Source organism: Lagopus muta, chromosome 1 (assembly GCF_023343835.1).
Source record: "Lagopus muta isolate bLagMut1 chromosome 1, bLagMut1 primary, whole genome shotgun sequence".
Taxonomy (NCBI): domain Eukaryota; kingdom Metazoa; phylum Chordata; class Aves; order Galliformes; family Phasianidae; genus Lagopus; species Lagopus muta.
Window position 1 is genome coordinate 179,495,467 of NC_064433.1, and position 18,056 is coordinate 179,513,522.

The 18,056-nt window shown below is 38.2% G+C and overlaps 1 protein-coding gene across 8 annotated transcripts in view; it reads right to left on the reverse strand.

The window, feature by feature from the left end:
* The window catches only part of GRIA4 (glutamate ionotropic receptor AMPA type subunit 4), a 224,590-nt gene that overhangs the window by 29,122 nt on the left and 177,412 nt on the right, over positions 1 to 18,056 (reverse strand). For all 8 annotated transcript variants that reach the window (XR_007377242.1, XM_048945677.1, XM_048946183.1 and 5 more), the window contains exons 12-13: positions 17,582 to 17,780; positions 12,851 to 13,098 (exon numbers count right to left, since the gene is read on the reverse strand). Coding sequence is in view for 7 of the 8 variants with exons in the window: in XM_048945677.1 (XP_048801634.1) it covers positions 12,851 to 13,098; positions 17,582 to 17,780 (447 nt within the window). In the remaining variant the exon portion in view is untranslated. The remainder of the gene's footprint in view (positions 1 to 12,850; positions 13,099 to 17,581; positions 17,781 to 18,056) is intronic.

Genomic DNA, 18,056 nt, shown 5'->3' on the forward strand with positions numbered 1-18,056 from the left:
GAAAATGCTGTAATACAAGCACTACTTTTGTTCAGTAATTGTTCCTTGTTAGGGCAGTAACCAGACATGGGAAAGATAAGGGAAAATGAAGTTTACTTCTGAGGGAGTTCATTCACCAACATCAGTGTCCACAAAGGTATTAAAATGACATGGACGCCACGTCAGAAGCCATTGGTAACACTAAGAAATTAGCTGATTTTTACTGTGTCCAAAAGAAGACACTACCTAGGGAGATCTGCACGGCTAAGATACTGTTATGAGATCTAAACTTAGGCTGAGAAGAGCTCTGAGAGATTTCTGTACTGCTACATGCTTCTTTGTGACTTCATACTGATGTTCTTCAGAAAAAAAAGGATTAGAAGAAAGGCAACAAATGCAAAGATCACTGCTAAGAGATGATTTCTTAAGCTTTGGTCTAATTATAATGCAAGCACTTTGAAGTACATTATTTTAAGTAGAAACAGGGACTGAGAGAAACACCAGGGGTCCATTTCCCAGGTGGGAACCCTAGCTGAACTGCAATGCAAACAATAAATAATACTGCATTACTTGAGCCTTAGTGAAATGCTGGCTTGTGTTTTGCCTAATGGCCGATCAATACCATACAAATGAAGCAATTACAGTTGTGTCATATAAAGCCTTATTTGGTCAGCAGCCAAAATAGGGATTAGCTGGAAGAGTTCCTAGGACTTTCTGTCTGAATATTATTGCAAAAGTTAATGGAGAAGATCTGATAGGTTGAGACAAACATAAACGGTGCCAGCAATCAGACGAGATGGCCAATCCAATAATCAGTATGCTGATAATTAAAATGCCCTGAAGCCAGTTGAACATCAGTCCAAGATCAGGTGAAATTGTCACACAAGGACAAACGAATCCCTTTGGCAACCAGCTACATAAATGTGATCATTGGTACAGATATGCACACAGCAGAAAATGCAAAGGCACCTGCATTTGTAACCAGGCAGTCTACATACAGTCACAGGTACACAGTCACATTAACACTTCCAGTGTTTCTATCACAGGCAGCCAGACCATAGAGAGAGGAAAAAAAAAAAACGAAAAAAAAAAAACAGGTATGGGAAGGATCTTCACAGTAGACAGAGATATCTAACTAATGCAATTATTGCCCTGAACACATGCCCACATGCCACTCCTTTTCAAAAAAACTGGAGAGAATGAGATCCACTTGTGATGGAGATTTCTGCTGTCCCTTTCTAGAGGGAAGACAGAACAATGTGTGTTCAAAGACTGCTGTTTATAAGCCATTAGTTAATTAGCCATTCCCACTGTTTTGTCTAAAACTGTCTCTTTGATCAAAGACTGAGAAATTTACTGTGGGGTTTCATTCTGAAGCACACACTTCCATGGATTTAAGTTAATAATGCCAATATCTGATGTAAGAACAAACTTTATATATTCACAGCACAGTAAACACTATGCAATTCATCTTCACAATCCCTCTAAGGCTGATGGGCAATTGTCATTACCCTCAATTTGCAAAGGTGAAATTGAAGTCATAAGATGAACTGACCTCTTCCAAGTCTCCTGGGAGATGGGAGCAAGATCACAATTAAGCTCATCAATCTGACATGACTTTCAGCCTCGTGCTCAGTCAAGCACATTTCATTGCCTCTCAGAAATCTTTGGGCCTTCTCAGGCAAGAATTTATAGAATTTATCCTTCTGTCCTCACAATGAAGTTACTTACTTCCTAGAGCCAGACTACCCTTAAACAACTGTGCCCGATTCCCTCAACTCAGTCTTTAACCATGAAACATTTCTAATTTTTCTGCGCACCCTGATGAAAGTGGAGCACAGCCAACCTGAGGGCTCTGACTCGCACAATAAAAAAATCACTTTTTGACCCCGGTGTTAGGGCTTCCACAAAGCTTATCAACCTCTCAGAAATTCTACAAGGCTGCTTAGGAAGCTAGGTGTTCCATGTGTCCTGAGAAAGAAGAGGTACAAAGCAATGCTGCTTGTTTCATTCAGCTCACTTACCCTTACTCTTCTGCTTTTCTAACACGTGACTGGGATTTAGACAAGAACAACCTAACTGACTTGTGATTCACAGAAATTGTCACTGAAGCCTGGTGGCTAGGAGCAGCTTCGGTACCAGCAGAGATGACCAGCTACTAAGAGCAACAAACATTCTGCTCTATAAGCTCCTGACGCTTTCCAGACAATCCTGGAATTCCAGGAGGCTGAATGTGACAGCTGGAGATGTTCAATCAATTGCCACAAAAGGATCACAGGACAGCACAGACTGGAAGGGACCTTAGAATGTCTCCTGCTGGCCTCCTGCCCACAGCAGGTAATTTCTGAGAGTAGACAGGATGCTCATGGCTTTGCCCAGCCTGAAAATCTTTAAAAATGGACAGTGCTCAGCCTCTCTGGGTAACCTTTGCCATTGTTTGACTATCCTTATCAGGGAAAAATTTCTCCTTACATCCAGGCTGAATCTCTCCTGTTTCATTTTATGTCCATTGCCTTTCACCTTCCTGACCTTCCTGCTGCAGAGTCCAAATCCATCTTCTTGGTGACCTCCTCAGAGACACTGGAGACTTTGGTCAGCTCCTCCCCAAAGCCTTCTCTCCCAAGCTGGACAAGCCAGCTTCCTGAGCCTCTCCTCATGTCACGTGCTCCAGCTCCTGACCATCTTAACAACTTTCTGCAGAAATTGCTTCAATTTATTGACGCTTTTCTTGAATTAAGGACTAAGAAAGGATGCAGTACTCAAGATATGGTCTGAATGTTTGCAATTATTTCATTTGATGCCAAAATATCTTCTCTTGTGGCCTACAAATTGGATGAACTAAAAGCACTCTAATTGGAAAGAACCTTGGATAATTGCCCGCTATCTAAAAGAGATGCCAAAAGTAGCAGTCTGTTTAATTATCTGTGATAGGAAAAATTCTGAAGACTTCAAGAAACCCTGATGATTTTCTGTTCTCTTTCAACAGTTTCACAGCCTGAATTCATATTATTTAAACTTTACACAACTAGATCCAATTGTCATGTGTGATTTAAGGGAAAAAAAAACAAAACCAATAAACTCCTTATCAGCAGGTAAGGTTAGAATATAACTAAGAGATAGTTACATATTGATTGAGACCTGAGGAGCTGGATCTTAGCACAGAACATCTGAATGTGGGCTGATCCCAGATGTTACACACAGAAGGTCATAATTTTCTTAGTTAAAACCAGCAAAGAGAGAAGCACCAACCTATATCCTAGCTCTTGCCTTTTTTTTTTTTTTTTTTTTTTATATATATATATGTGTGTGTGTGTGCATGTGTTGCAGCCAGTAAAAAGCTTTTGTGAAAAGCTTCAAATTCAAAATTTTTGTTTAAAATGTAAAAACATGAAAAAAACTGCAATTGCCAAAGAAATGTTTGCTTGTAGGCTCCTAACATGAGGGTGATTTAACTTACACACAAGAAGTTCAAATATTCTCTAGGAAATAATTTACAGATTTCCAACCATATCCAGTGAGTTTTTCTATAGACTAGTTTTAAGATCCAAAATTGATCTGAATAACACAGTTGAAACAACCTAAAATGCTATATAAAGAATTTCCACACAAATGTATGCAAAATTAGTTGCCTGCGTCCATACCAAGGAAGCCAAACATCTAATTCTAAATATAAAAATCTCTCTTAAGGTGCACATGGTTGAGAATTTTGGCTTTAGTAGATCAAACCATATAAGCAAAAGATTGAAATATATTGAAATATATAATTATGAAGATCACAGAATCACAGAATTGTAGGGGTTGGAAGGGACCTCTAGAGATCATAGAGACAACCCCCTGCCAAAGCAGGTTCCCTAAACCAGGTTACACAGGTAGGCGTCCAGGCGAGACTTGAAGTCTCCAGAGAAGGAGACTCCACAACCCCCCTGGGCAGCCTGTTCCAGTGCTCCGTCACCTCACTGTAAAGATATGAAGCCCTACCCTTAAGGTAACAGATGGGCTGCCAGATATTGGGGCCACTCTCACCTGCAGACTTTGGTCATCCCTGCTGATCATATTGGAAGGTGCAAGGGAGTTGGATCTTCCTGAATAGATGCTATTCCTGGCTCCATGAAAAAAAAGGAAGGAAGGAAGGGAGGAAGGGAGGAAGGAAGGAAGGGAGGGAGGGAGGAAGGGAGGGAGGGAGGGAGGAAGGGAGGAAGGGGAGGAAGGGGAGGAAGGGGAGGAAGGGTGGAAGGGAGGAAGGGAGGAAGGGAGGAAGGGAGGAAGGGAGGAAGGGAGGAAGGGAGGAAAAACCAAAACCCTTTCTCCTTTCTCCTCTGGGTCCTGGAGACAGATTATTCTTTTATCATGTCTTTTCAGAGTGGAAAGAAATAACTCAAGTGTAACAGTAAAATAGGTCTCTGTATCAGGTCAGCTAGGACCTATAACTCCACTTTCATCCAGTCGACCTTTGACTTTAAAGAAGTGGAAGGAAAATTGTACTAAAACATTGACTATAGAAAACTGACAGTCCTGCTGAAAGCTGTTAAAAGGGAGTCTCGCTCAACAAAAGAGCAGAGAGAATTGTTCAGCATCATATGATGTGCTAAAAAGTATAGTTAAACAGAAGCTAAAACCTTTTTCAGCTTTAAGTACTTTGTGACTTAAATGGAAAAGATAGCATAAGAACTGAAGCAGAAGATGGGAGTAAGTCTTCTAGCTATAAAAATTCTGACATGCACAAAGGATATCTGAAGGCAACTAACTGAATAAAAGAGCAGAAATTTTGGCTCTACTTCCTACCACATGCAAGGTAGACCAATTCCGAGAAATGACTGCCGATCGACCAAGTATTTGTTCTATTAAATCTTTCTAACTCACGTTGGTTTGTGAGATATATGTATGTCCATTTTTATCCGGAACCTGAGCACCTTGAGAATATCTTGTTGATGTGGGGAAATGGATACTAGAGCTGATTTTTTTTTCTTTATGCTTTATTGGGGAGAATTTTCCACTTTGCCTTCTGGGAGGTTCAACTCATCCATTACTGAGTGTGCTGAGTGATGAAAATACTCAGGTCACTTAAATCATATCAGAAAGAAAAGAAACTGTTTTTCCTACTTCTGATTTTGGATTTCTTGCAAGAGCCAAGGCTGCATAGAAAAAACTAGATGGCCATTTTTTTTGTCTCTTGGAAGTCCATCTGGTACTTACCATCAAATGGAAGTGGTAAGTTTTGCAACTGCCACAAAGATTAATTGCATGCTGTTATGAAGGTGCTATTTGTTTCCCAAATGTCACTTCCACAGAGAGGTATTGTTACAAGCTGCTGAGATGCTTTTCAGTGCCCTGCTCCCTTGCTTTAGTCTACCTACAATTTACCTGGACAATTACTATCTTAGTGGGATAGATCTTTTACTTGGTGGGAATTGTACCATCAACTTCAAAGGGTGGCTGGATTGTGCCTTTAATGAAGGCACACTCTGAAGCCTGTCCGTTTCCTGGAAATTGACACCTAAACAGCCAAAGAGTTGCAATAAAAAGAAAAAGGAGAAATAATAACAAGCTGCATTGTTAAAATATAAAGAGCTGTATCTTGCTCTCTGCTGAGCTGCTTTGCAAGAAACTGGGGAAATAGCAGGGAAAAGGACAGGAGAAATTTACTTCTGAAGTGCTAAGAAGCAGAGTTTTTCCTCCAAGTATCTGTAGATGGGAAACTATCATAACCCTTTTTTGCATCCCACTGGCATATTCTGGGGATTCATGCTTATCAAGCGTAGGCAAACTTCCAGAAAGTCAGTAAGACATGTACAGCCATGATATCCATCTTTTTGAGAGATTCTGGTTCTTCACTGATAGTTTTAGGGAAATTCATTGATTATGCTTTATTTATATGCATCCCATTTTTACCTGACATGGAAGCAAACGACCTTTGGTAGCTCCTATTTTGTTTGCATTCAAATAATTCTGGAGCAGACAAACAAAAGAACAAAAGAAGGAACATGATTTTTTTTTTTTTTTTTTTTTTGTGCCTTCATTTCTTCTACAGACGTTGATGGTTCCATCAATGCTTCTATAAGAGCACAGAAATTTCACCTTCAGCAATCACCAAATATCAGAAAGACAAAGCTCCTGTCTAAATATTTTGTAAAAAAAAAATGAGGATTTATTAAAAAATATACCTCATTGTGCTGCTAAGCCAATGTTGAAGATGAAAAGGCAGAATGGTAATTTAACCTCACTGAGATCCCCTGCAAATTTAAAAATATCTGCTGCTATTGCAACGTTTAGATAAAGATTACCTTGTAGGCAGAAGTTTCATTGCCGTTTCCACAGCGTGTATCACTGCACTCCTCACCACAATATCTCCTCTTCGTCCTTTCAGACCTGCTCAAAAACCTCATTTCACAACTGGTCTCACTAAGATCCCAGGGATCTTCCCTGGGAGTAAGGAACAGATCGACGGGAGCACAGGTACCGCCATGTAGCTCTGTACCTCCTCAGATTTTGGAAATGAATGATCTTCACAGAGAAGAGATACAGAAAAAGCAATTTAAAAAAAATTTTTTTTTTTTTAAATGTGTTTCTCTTACTCTACCAGACTGCCAAGTCTTGCCCATAAGCAGCATCACATGGTAGAAATCATTTCAGAAGAGCACCGTAGGAGCTAGAAACTGGTGTTGTTTATGGTTGCTGTAAACATAGAGAAACAATTGGTGAATAAGGGATGATAAAAATGCGGCAGTGGTGTGAAATCACTGAGTTTGACTTCTATTCTTTTAAAGCAAGGGGGGAAGCTGAGAAAACAGGAATCCCAGCATAGTTCCAGGCACTGTGTTGGTATTTTCAAGAGCGGAATTTTAGTCAAGAGTTTTTCTTACTGAGTTGTTATAAGGTCATTTGTTTCTGTGATGCAAAATGATTTGAAAACTGGAATGTGATCTGTAACATCTTATGCATAATGTAAGCATTATCCCATTTTGACTGATGGTGTAGATCATACTCTATGACTTCACATAATATTCTTCCCTTTACTTTAGGCATAACAAGGCACGAATTAACACCCCATTACCCATGCAGTGTCAGAGCTTATAGCATGGATATTTCTCAGACAGGTCAAATCCTTCAGAATGCATTGGCTTTTCTGTCAACTAAAAATAACATTTACTAGGTAAAAAGGCAGAGTGGGCCACTCTTTAGCAAGGAATGTAAAAATCAAAAGCAAATCAGTCAACAGAAAGTCTGGCAATGAATGTCAGCAAGTTGTTCCTTCAGCTGAGCCTCAGAGGCATATTTAGTTTCTGCTACCTGGATTATTTCTGATAATTTCTGTCTGGAAATAGAATGTCTCTCTTAAAAGGAAAAAAAAAAAAAAAAAAGATCTTGAGAGCAGAGATAGCAGAGATCAGAGTCCTAGGTTCCACTGTTCCACAGTAATGCCTGAAGTGTTAACTTTCTAATTTTTAATCTTCTCCATAAGAAAAGAGCCCAATAAAAAAAAAAAAGAAAAAAGGGAAACATTTATAAATGCACTGAGTGTTTGGATAAAGAGCTCCACTGCAGGATGAACAAGCAAATACATTTAACTAAAATCTTTTACTTGAAGAGTTTTGCTCTTGTAAATTTTACAAGTGGAAAGTTAGGAAATCGAAACAATCCTGACTTAAGCCACAAAATTGCAGTGAAAAGTGTTTACAGAATTTATTCCCTAGAGAAAACACCTCATTAGTGTCCATGATGCTGCACTCATGGCACTTTCTGTGTCCTGCCAAAAATAAAAAAACAAAAAATACATCAATATACCTTTGAATTACTTCAAAGAGCAATCTACCTGTCCCCACGGAACCTATTTCTGCACTGACACCAAGCTGCCAACTAGATGGACAGCTAGACAACAGTTTGGAGATTTGCCTCAAGAAAACTTGGACTTTAGTTATAAAGTCACTAATATCAAGACAGTAGGTTGCAAAGCTCCCCACACACAGACCTCCATTCATAATGGATATTTATCTTACTTACATAAACTCACAAGGTACCTCAAGAAAAAAGATCCTTCCATCACAGAAACCCCACTGCAGATAAAACTCTTTCAGATTCTGCATTCAAATGAGTGAATGCTTAAGATGTTGGCAGGGCACCCTGGGGATGCCTTTTCACCCATTCTCCAGAAGATTCCTTCCTTGTGAGGGCTAGAGACTAAAATCCATGGCTTTGCTCCCATTGCATTTCTTCATGTCACACCAGCAATCAGAAAATTACATCCACATGCTTCACTAATGCCTTTCCCATGTTTTCCACCACATGTTATAAGAAACACATGAGGAAGGGGTGAAGAACAAACCACTAGCATCTCAGCCACATGACCCTGTTCTCCTTTCTCACCAGAACATAAACACTTCCTTGTAAAGTCAAGTTGAAATTATTATTTGCTATACATGAAGAATATAGACTTGAATAACGAAATATGGAATCCCAGATTTTTATCTATGAACACTCACTGTAAGGTCAATAGCAGGAACTTAATACAGCCCTGGATTTGATCATGTTTGTGAATAGCCACCATCAATCCCACCAATTTCTAACACATTTATTCCATCTCATCAGCACATTTATTCACACAACAGTTAATTATTTAGGCGGATCTAATTCTACCACTCACACTGAGCAGGTCTCAAAGAGCCTCACCAGCACTCATAAAACTGACCACCTTGCACCCATTCACACTTCATGCTGTGGGCTGCAGGCCAGCGCAGCACAATGTCCTTAGTGAAAGCAGTCATGGCAATAACAGTTTTCTAGCTCAACCTGTTATCCTTGCATCAAAGAGCTTCAAAGTACAAAAAGCAGTACCTTTAAGACAATATTGCCCTTGCTTACTCTTCCTTTACCCTTAAGAACAAAGAACTTCCATTTTCATCACTATTCAAACATGTTTATGATGCCTACATAACCAAAATAGAAGAGTATAAGCATGCAAGGTACAGAATTTGCATAGTGAAAGGCCTCCAGATACTCCCCTGTAGAGACACAGATTACTGTGCATGGCAAGGCCAACAAGCCAGGGGTGGTACACAGTGACCAGAAGTCTGGCTACTAGCCCATCTTCTAACAACACCACATTTACAAAGGCAGGTGTGGCTAAGCAGACCAGCAGCTCTCTCTTAACCAACTTTCAATACACAACCATTGAAGAAAAACACTCTTTATGTCACACTGATTGCTACACAGTAGTTTTGGACAGATACCTACCGTGGTAGGAAGAGAAAACAGTAGGGATGACTGGGTAGTGCTATGAAAGAAACTTAGTTTTTGTTGTGATGAGTTTTTGCACTCAATCCCACATTCCTTTTCAGATGTGTTAGGCTTTTACCATATTACCTATAAACGAATATCACTGAAAAGGCAGGAAGGAAGGAGACAAACATGATGTGCAGTGTGATACTGCCCACTGGGCATAAAAGAAGCACACATCAGGCATTTCTCATTCTCTTCCACCCAGTGATATATATGCATGAGTCCTACTACACCACCAGCACCAAGAATAAATCAGTTAAATTAGCCAATAACTACTGGTTGAACACTGCAGAAATGAGGCATGGAATCCAATAAAGAAGAGTTTCAAATTAAAATCCACTAACCTGCTCATGAGCAGGGTCATGAGCAACAGAGAGACCAGTCCCTGGTCACTCTGAAGGGTGGATTTCATCTGTATGAGCAAAGGGATGGGTACGAGCACTCTAATGAACGCAAGCCCAGTGATGTGATGGCTGGAAATCATTGCAAATGGAAGAAATCTGATTATACTTCCTCCACTTTCTGTCTGTGCTACGTATGTGAAAATATATGGCCTGGTTTTCCATATAATCATATCAATGTTATATGAAGTTGTTACCACATTTTTAGTGAAGAAACTCCTGATTTGCAAACATTGTAGATAGGATGAAGATTAAGAACAGAATATCTCAAGTGAAATAGGTGTTCAAAGAGCATAGTAAATAATCTGCCATGAATAATTCATTTTAAAAAACTGATGTTTTTCCCTGGTCCTGAACAACCCAAGAATAGAGTTATAGAATTTTTAGAGAATAGAGAATAGAATTTTTAACATTTATATGTTATTTGCAGTTATTTCTGAACTACATTAAGTAATTTATGGTAAACACATAATTCCAAAAGGAAGTTATGATAATTAAATAAAACATAAAATTTTCAACTCCCACAGCAAGTTATGTCTTTTGACTAATTTATGTAATGAGCTGAGCTAGTCTGCCCTTCATGAATTTCAAAGTGCGTGTTCAATATTTGCAATTATCTGTGCTGGCAGTGGTTACATAAGTCATCTGGCCAGTAGCAGTCCAAACGGTAAAGCCAGCACCCTCTATGGCTCCAAACAGCTCAGAAAATACTGAAGCATGCAGTTAAAAAGTACAGTTGAGTCTTTTCTGTTCAAAAGCACACGGCTAGGATGCCTCTCCCCTCTTCACTCTAGTTCTACATGACACATGGATCAGGTGGTAGGCATGTGAGTGTTGCTTGTTCTTTCTTCTTGTCCAGAACATTAAGTTAGTTGCTTAATGTTTTTTAATGGGTAAGCAGCACTCATGTGTTGCTTGAGGTTTGTCACTGGGGCTGGAGAGGGAATGGGGTGCAGCAGGAGAACAAGCAGCTTAGCACATGTGAAAGAAAGGCTCAGGAAAGACATGGACGTTGACAGCCAGTCGAGACAGCTTGAAAGAAGATTTGGTCTGATTTTCAGCCTGGGTAAGATTCTCCCTATCCCTTTTATGAAACATGTTTGAACTTAGGAGATGAAAAACTAAATGTTGTTCATATCATCCTGATGATACTTTCTGATACTTAGACCAAATTGTGGCCTCACAGAAACATATGCGAGCTTTGTTTTTATCTGGGATGGAACCAGGATTTCATACTTTATCCTTGTGATCATGGCTTTTCATTTTTGTTTCTATTAACCTGTCTTAATGGGCCCTCTTACCTTCTGGTCTAACCACTTCATGTTTCATTCCTATTACTCTTAATGTATTTTATCTCGCCAGCCAACCAAACCTGAGATAAACCCAAATTTGACCAAAAAAAAAACTACCACTGGCTGCTAATGCTCAGGATAATAGGCTGTTACTGTTGATGTTGAATACTCAGCAGAAAATACTGAGAACTACAGAGCACCACAAAGCATGCTCAGGGCAAACAGACCATGGCTAGGATATATACGTAAGCAGCTAAACTGATTTCTAAACAAGTTTGCTCTGACTTTGGGCACTTTATTATCTAAGCTGCAAGAAAAGCACTCAACTGCAGTGCTGCCTAACTCGTCCAGGTACTTTGCAGCACTGAGAGGAGAGGCAATAATATATTAAAATATAAAATTAAAAATATGTGGCTGTGATCTTTGGAAATATACTCAGATAACAGACTACTCTTTTATTATCTATTACCTTCTGCTTTTACAGCCCCACGAGTTCTGGACATAATTTCTTTACAATTAGTATTTTACTGTTGACATTTTCCCTCTCTCATCTCCCTATGTTCTCTTACCACTCCATTCAGTGGCAAAGAAGTCAGTTTTTATATGAGAGGTACTGAATGTTAAGGACCAAAAATTAATATTCAATCCTGGCAATAACTGGACTGATATTCCCTTGAATGTATAGCCCTTTTCTTTTGCTGCAGATGGACATGGTGATATTTCCATTCTCATCAGCGTGGCGCAGCTAAGGCTTGAGGTCTGTGGTACTGTGTGCAGGTTAAATCCGTGAGTTAAGAGCTAACCTAGTTAATTGAATAGTGGTGAAGTTTCCTCTGCGGTCATGAATGCAGTCAAATATCCCCAGTTACTTCCTACACAAAATAATGTCTCCATTTGCACCTGCAGCACCTCCCTCATCTCACTAGTGACTATGTTACCAGAGACTGTTTTAACCTCTACTTGTGAGCACATGAGTGAAATTGCTGCAGGGAGTGCTGGTTGCTCCATGGCCCATTCCCTCTCCCAACTCCAATGCACCCTATTGCTGTAAGACATCTCAGGTCATATTCCCTCCATCTGCTAGCTGCTCTTGTGCTTTGAAGAAAATTGGCAAGTCTACCATAAGAAAAAACAACTTCTGTTTGCATTACATGCTAAAGACATCACAATGGTAAATATTGGCAGTTTTAACACAGAGAAGTACCTAGACTTCTTTTTCCTTGAAAATCCAAATGAACAGCAAACAATGGTCTATTTGTGAATCTAAAATTCTCCTGCTTGACTGTGTTTTATACCAAGATAGCAAAAATGCTGGTGACTTTGAAGGCAGTACTGAAATGCATAATGCTGGAAACAAAACCTTTTTTTTTTTTTTCTAAATAAGAAGGTGCTTTAAGAGAAGCAATTCAATTAAGTTTCTGTAATGAAAGAATAATTGCCTCTAAGTGATGGCAATTGGAAAAAAAAAAATGTTAGAAGCAGCTTCTTTTTCAGAAATTGGCAGCCAAGATCAATGAACAAAACATAAAATGTAGGCATTATTATTGATGCAGCTACTGATGCAAATAATGTATGCATAATACTCTATAAAGGGTTGAATTTGGTGAAAAAAGCTGAATGAAATAGAATAGCTGATGTTAATTCTATTGAGGCTGACTTCAAGTAGCTAGTGTTCAACCAGTTTGGTTTTTATATGGCCTTGAAAGGTATGCCAACTATAGCTGTTAAATCCATATTGCAATTAGGAACTGTTACCTTTGCTGATCAAACAAAATATGAAATGGAAGAAAAGAAAAACAACATACCATGTTCACACACAAAACAAAAAAATAGCTATATCAGGGACATCAGGGAAGGTGGAATACTATAACAACACATTTTATATTGTTATACTATTCCACCCACCTTAATGGAGAACCCTTCGGTGTGGCTACGCCATAGCCTTTCGAATCCAGATTTCCTCCCACTTTCATGGTGTCACAAGGCTTTCGTTGCTCAATGTATTCATTCATGGTGGACTCCAGCAGGAAGGCAAACTTGCCCTTGGATTTGCGGACACGAGCTACTCCCTCTGCAGTAGTCCTAGTGAACACTGACGGCTCTGCTGATTTCATGTAGGTCCACATCTTTTCGTACACTGCTATTTTTGATCTCTGGAGAAAATTAAAAAGAAGTTAGAACAAAAGAATGTTGTGACATTTCACAGTGGTGCTGTTCAAAATAAAATCAATCAATCACAATTTTTCAAATAATGGGTACTGGGAAAATCTGACTGTTAAGGGTTTCCTTTTAATACAATGATTAATAAATAATAAAAAAAAGACATAACAGTGGATATACTATAACATCAGATATCACTTGTAGACCAGTTACAATAAAGTAACTGCATATTTAAGGCCTGAATTTATTTTTAGATAAAAGCAGTTTACACAATAAATGTTATAAGGAGCATTTTAGGGAATTATGTATGAAATAGATATCCACAAAAAACCTGTATGGAAAAGAGAAAAAAAATAAAAGAATTCCTCCATAAATATTGAGCTGTATCTTGAGTAAATTCTCTGCTTTTACACCCACTTCTAACATCAATGAAACCACAATAGCTTAAGTAATATTTCTGCTTATTCACAATCCAGAACTGTTTCAACTTCAATTGAGATTCTGTACATTCGAAGACACGGTTCAAATTAAAGATGAAAACAGAAAATTGTACAAAATATGCTGCTGAAGGAGATATAATGCTGGGAGCTTTTGGTTTTAAACAAATACTAGGCATGTTTTTAGAACAGTAGTTCATAAATAAATTGGGTTTATATCTTGCAAATACTTGGCCAGGACATGTGCTTGCTCAAGGAATGTGCAGGAAGTCATGACTTAGCTGGAGATTTTCCTTACTGGGATTGCGTTATGTATTCACAAATAAAGAATAAGGGATGATAAACCGTAAGCAAAAATAAATAAATAAGGAAATAAAACATCAGAAAGGGTAGAATTTAAACTTGGAAACCACAGTGGTGAGACTGTCAATATCAGAAGCTTCCCTGTGCTTGTTGCATTAATTCAGCAACTCCTCTGCTTCATCCAGCAACACAAATACGTACATGCTAACCAGCAGCATGGCAGCTGACCTCTATCTGGTATTTTTATTTAATAAGACATGGCATTTGTCTTCTCTTGTGTGTGGGCAAAAGAGGAATCTTTCTAGCCATGAAAGCTTTTCTTTGAGTCAACAGGAATTTCAAGCAAAGTGAGATTTGGTCTGTCAGCCCATTCCTATGCTGTGCTGAGCACTGCAGGAAAATAATTACTTTATTATGTGGCCCCACGCTGAAGGAAACAGAAGGATATTAGAATATTTGAGCAAATATAAAATAATGTAATCTAGGTATTATTTAAATGTAGAATGGCTTTGAGAATCCTGGAACCAAGACTTTGCATAGGTTAAGAGTAATTTCCCTGAGCAAATACTGACTGAATGTATTATGGCTTAGAAACGAAGTTGTTAGGAGAGAACATCTAACTGGAAAATAAGCACCATTCAACTAGAAATGTTCAATACAAATACCATACAACAGAATATCATAAATTATCCATTCTTTTTTTAGTTTGTCTACCTATCCCATTTTGTCCATCAAACACAATAAAACTTGTAATTATGCAAATTAATAATAGTTGTGTATATCCATAATCACATCCTCTCTTTCCACTGCAGACACAGCTCCTTTTCATTTACATAATAGAAGCTAAGAGCAGAGCCTTAGTCAAGCCATCCATGTCTTCCCTTTGCTTTACAATTACAATTAAAATTACAGAAAGAAAAAAAAACATGTAAGAGAACAGTAATGAATCAGGCAACATTTCAGGAATATTTACTTGCCTTCGTTTATCTTTACTTCTAACAATTTCTTACGTCTTAATATTCACTTCATGAAATAAACTTATAATAGGTCACTTTCTTTCAAAACTAGAAATATTCCACACAAAGCAGAACTATTATTAACATGGAGTTATGCCCTAAGTCAATTAAAAAAAAGGTTCCAATTAAGTATGTTTTTTTCTGGATCTTATTTTGTTTCCCTATCAAGTGATAAAAAATACAGAAAGTCTAACAAGACATCTGCTCTGTGAGGACATTTTTGTCTCCCAAGCTTTCACTTGTTAACATTCAAATTGTACATGTCAACCTAGAGTGAAAAATGAAGATATTCCTTATTACCACATGAAAAAGCTTAGCAGCTTTCCTCTGCAGTCAGTCAAGATAGGATGATTTTCATTTAGGGCTTTTCTGAGACTAAGGGTAAGCTTCCTTCCTCTTGAGCAAGCTGCTCTGACAGTGCAACTCTTGATGCTTCCAAAACAGGAAATAAGAGTAAATAGTTGGTGGAATCGATGTCTTATTTTTCTTTACTGTGTCTTTAAAATGACTTTCTTTTTCGGTTTTCAATCATGATTTAAAGCAGACTGAATGGCTGTTCTGATTTTCTGACGTTTTGATAAGAAATGATCAAATGATAAGAAAATGTCCTGATGGACCACAGCCAGTAATCACTTTCAGTAATCACTAAAAGAAAAGTTATCCATGACTCTAATTCTAAAACTGATGATTGCTTCCAACCACACACACACACACATACACACGCACAGATTAATTGGGAAACAAATCTTCATGTACTATTGTTTGAGGTGGGACCTGAGTTTATGGATTATGCAAACAGTGCTTGTAGAAATATTGTCTGTCAGTGATATTTTATCCTTGTCCCTGTTTTGTGCAAAAATTTTTAGAAATAGAGTCATCATAGAGTGGCTTAGGTTGGGAAGGACCTTTAAGATCTCCCCTGGGAATTCTTTTTTGTATCATCACATTAAAAACAGCAAATACTGTATATTCTGGAGAATGCAAGAAGTGAATAAATAAATAATTAAATAAACCTGGTTTGTTCTCAGCATCATGGTTTTAATTATCATCACAGCTTCATGCCTGTCGAAAAAATACTGAAATGCATACACTTTAATGTACTAAAACTGGAATTCTCAGAATTAAATGCCAGAATTTGCACTAAATGAATTAAAGAAGAATCTATGGGTTAAGCACAGATAAAGAAAAATAAAAAGGAATACTGTGGGATTATGCTATTTTCTAAAAAATAGGAAATCCAGCCATCTCAGGGATTACAGTGTTTCAGTTTTTGGATGAGCTCTCTGTATTTGAAAGCCACCATTTTGGCAGGGGTCTGATGTGAAACAAAGGCTTCCAAGAATAAAAAGCCATGCTTCTACCACCTCAGGGATAACAAAGCATGCTCTCAGAAACCATCTGTAACATTGCATTTAGGTGTATAGCAGCATACTGACTGCAAAAAAGACAGCTATAGTCACCTGTCCGGGAAAAATATCCATCACAAAATGAAGTACCACGCACTCTAGCCATTTCTGATGGATCACTCTAGAGTTGGTGCAAAGAGAAAGAAACTTCAACGAGTGACTCATTTCATCCTAAAACTCTTGTCCCATACAGGTTTCAGTATCTAAAGAAGAAATTTAGTTAACTCTCTTAAGAGTAAACTCCCACAAGGCACCATATTTTTACAGCTTAAAATATGCAAGAAAATATCTGCAAGTTTTCTGTGGGGCTGTATCTTATAATGAAAATATTATTTCACTACAGGCTTCTTGGACAACACTCAGCAACTCTCCTTGAACTGTTCCTGTCTTCAGTTCACAAATTCCATTCATAATGTTGTTGAGTGACTTCAGTTTGGCCAAACTGAAAACATTCAAGCTACATGGGAGCGCCTGACACAGAACAGTACCCTTTCAGTAAGACAAACTTTTCTTTCTTCTAAAAATGCCTTAACCTGTATCTTTCATATTAGATTTTTTGTCTTGAACCACTTAGTTACCAAGGGAGAATTACTGACTACATTTATTCAAAGCCATGTTCAAACACTAAATTCACATGTGAAATAAATGTGAAATGTGAAAGAAATCAGGAGGGGTTGTTTATTATGTACTCTTGATAATGCTCAGGCTCTGTTTTCTGATTGGCAAAGGAAGAGGTTTACATGTCAACTACAGATATATAGGAAAGCAAATGAAAATGAAGTAATCAACAGAGACAGCACAGACATATGAATGGCTATTTAGGCTGTTTCCTAATGCTTCAGCCCCATCCCCTCAAGTTGTATTTTCTCTTTATTACTCATCTGAAAGTCTGTAAATTAAAAATAATGCATTTCCTATCCAAGACCCTAAAGGAAAATGCATGCAGCCAAATCCAAAAGTAAAAGCAAAACCTTCAAGACTACATATTATCATCATGGACTTTCAATGCTTCACATCATTTTAGTGCTGCAGCTTCAAATGAATCAATAGTGCAATGCTGCTTTAATTACCACAGGCTCCAGTATCCCTCAGGGAAACTCTTCTCTCCAATGTGACAGGATCAATAAGTTTTCCATGAATTAAAATAACTGAGAACTCCAACAAAAGGTGTCAGGGGTAAAAATGTAGATTAAGAATTGCATGAGTTACAAACCATATTATACATAATTGCAAAGTAATGGTACTTCACCCTTTCCAAGCATGTTATCAGAGTGGTCATTAGGGAAAGCTGCTCTAATGGGTATGCCAACTTACTCTGAAGAACTCTTTGGTTGACCCTGAGTCCAGTGTTCCGTAAGCAATTTCAGTTTGCTTGGCAAGGTCTTCTGCACTTTCTATGGGCGAGACCATTCGCTCAACAGTCAAGAAAGCAGCGAGGTTAGCAGTGTAGGATGAAATAATGATGAGCGTGAAGAACCACCAGACACCTCCAACAATGCGACCTGAGAGGGATCTAAACATGAATAAGATAATGCACATTTTCCTGTCTTTTCAGCCACAAAGAGAGAAAGAGAAAAAAAGGAGGCACTATTATTACTGAATATGTCGTTACCTAACAGAAGATGGGAAGGAGACTATCCGCATTTTAAATATACACTTTTGAATCTTAATGCCTATAGTACACAGTCCACTATAGTGATACATATTTCTCACAGACACAGAAGTATGAATTCTCTTGAACAGTAATCCCAATGTTCTTATTTCAGGAAATGCCTAGCATGGCAAAAAT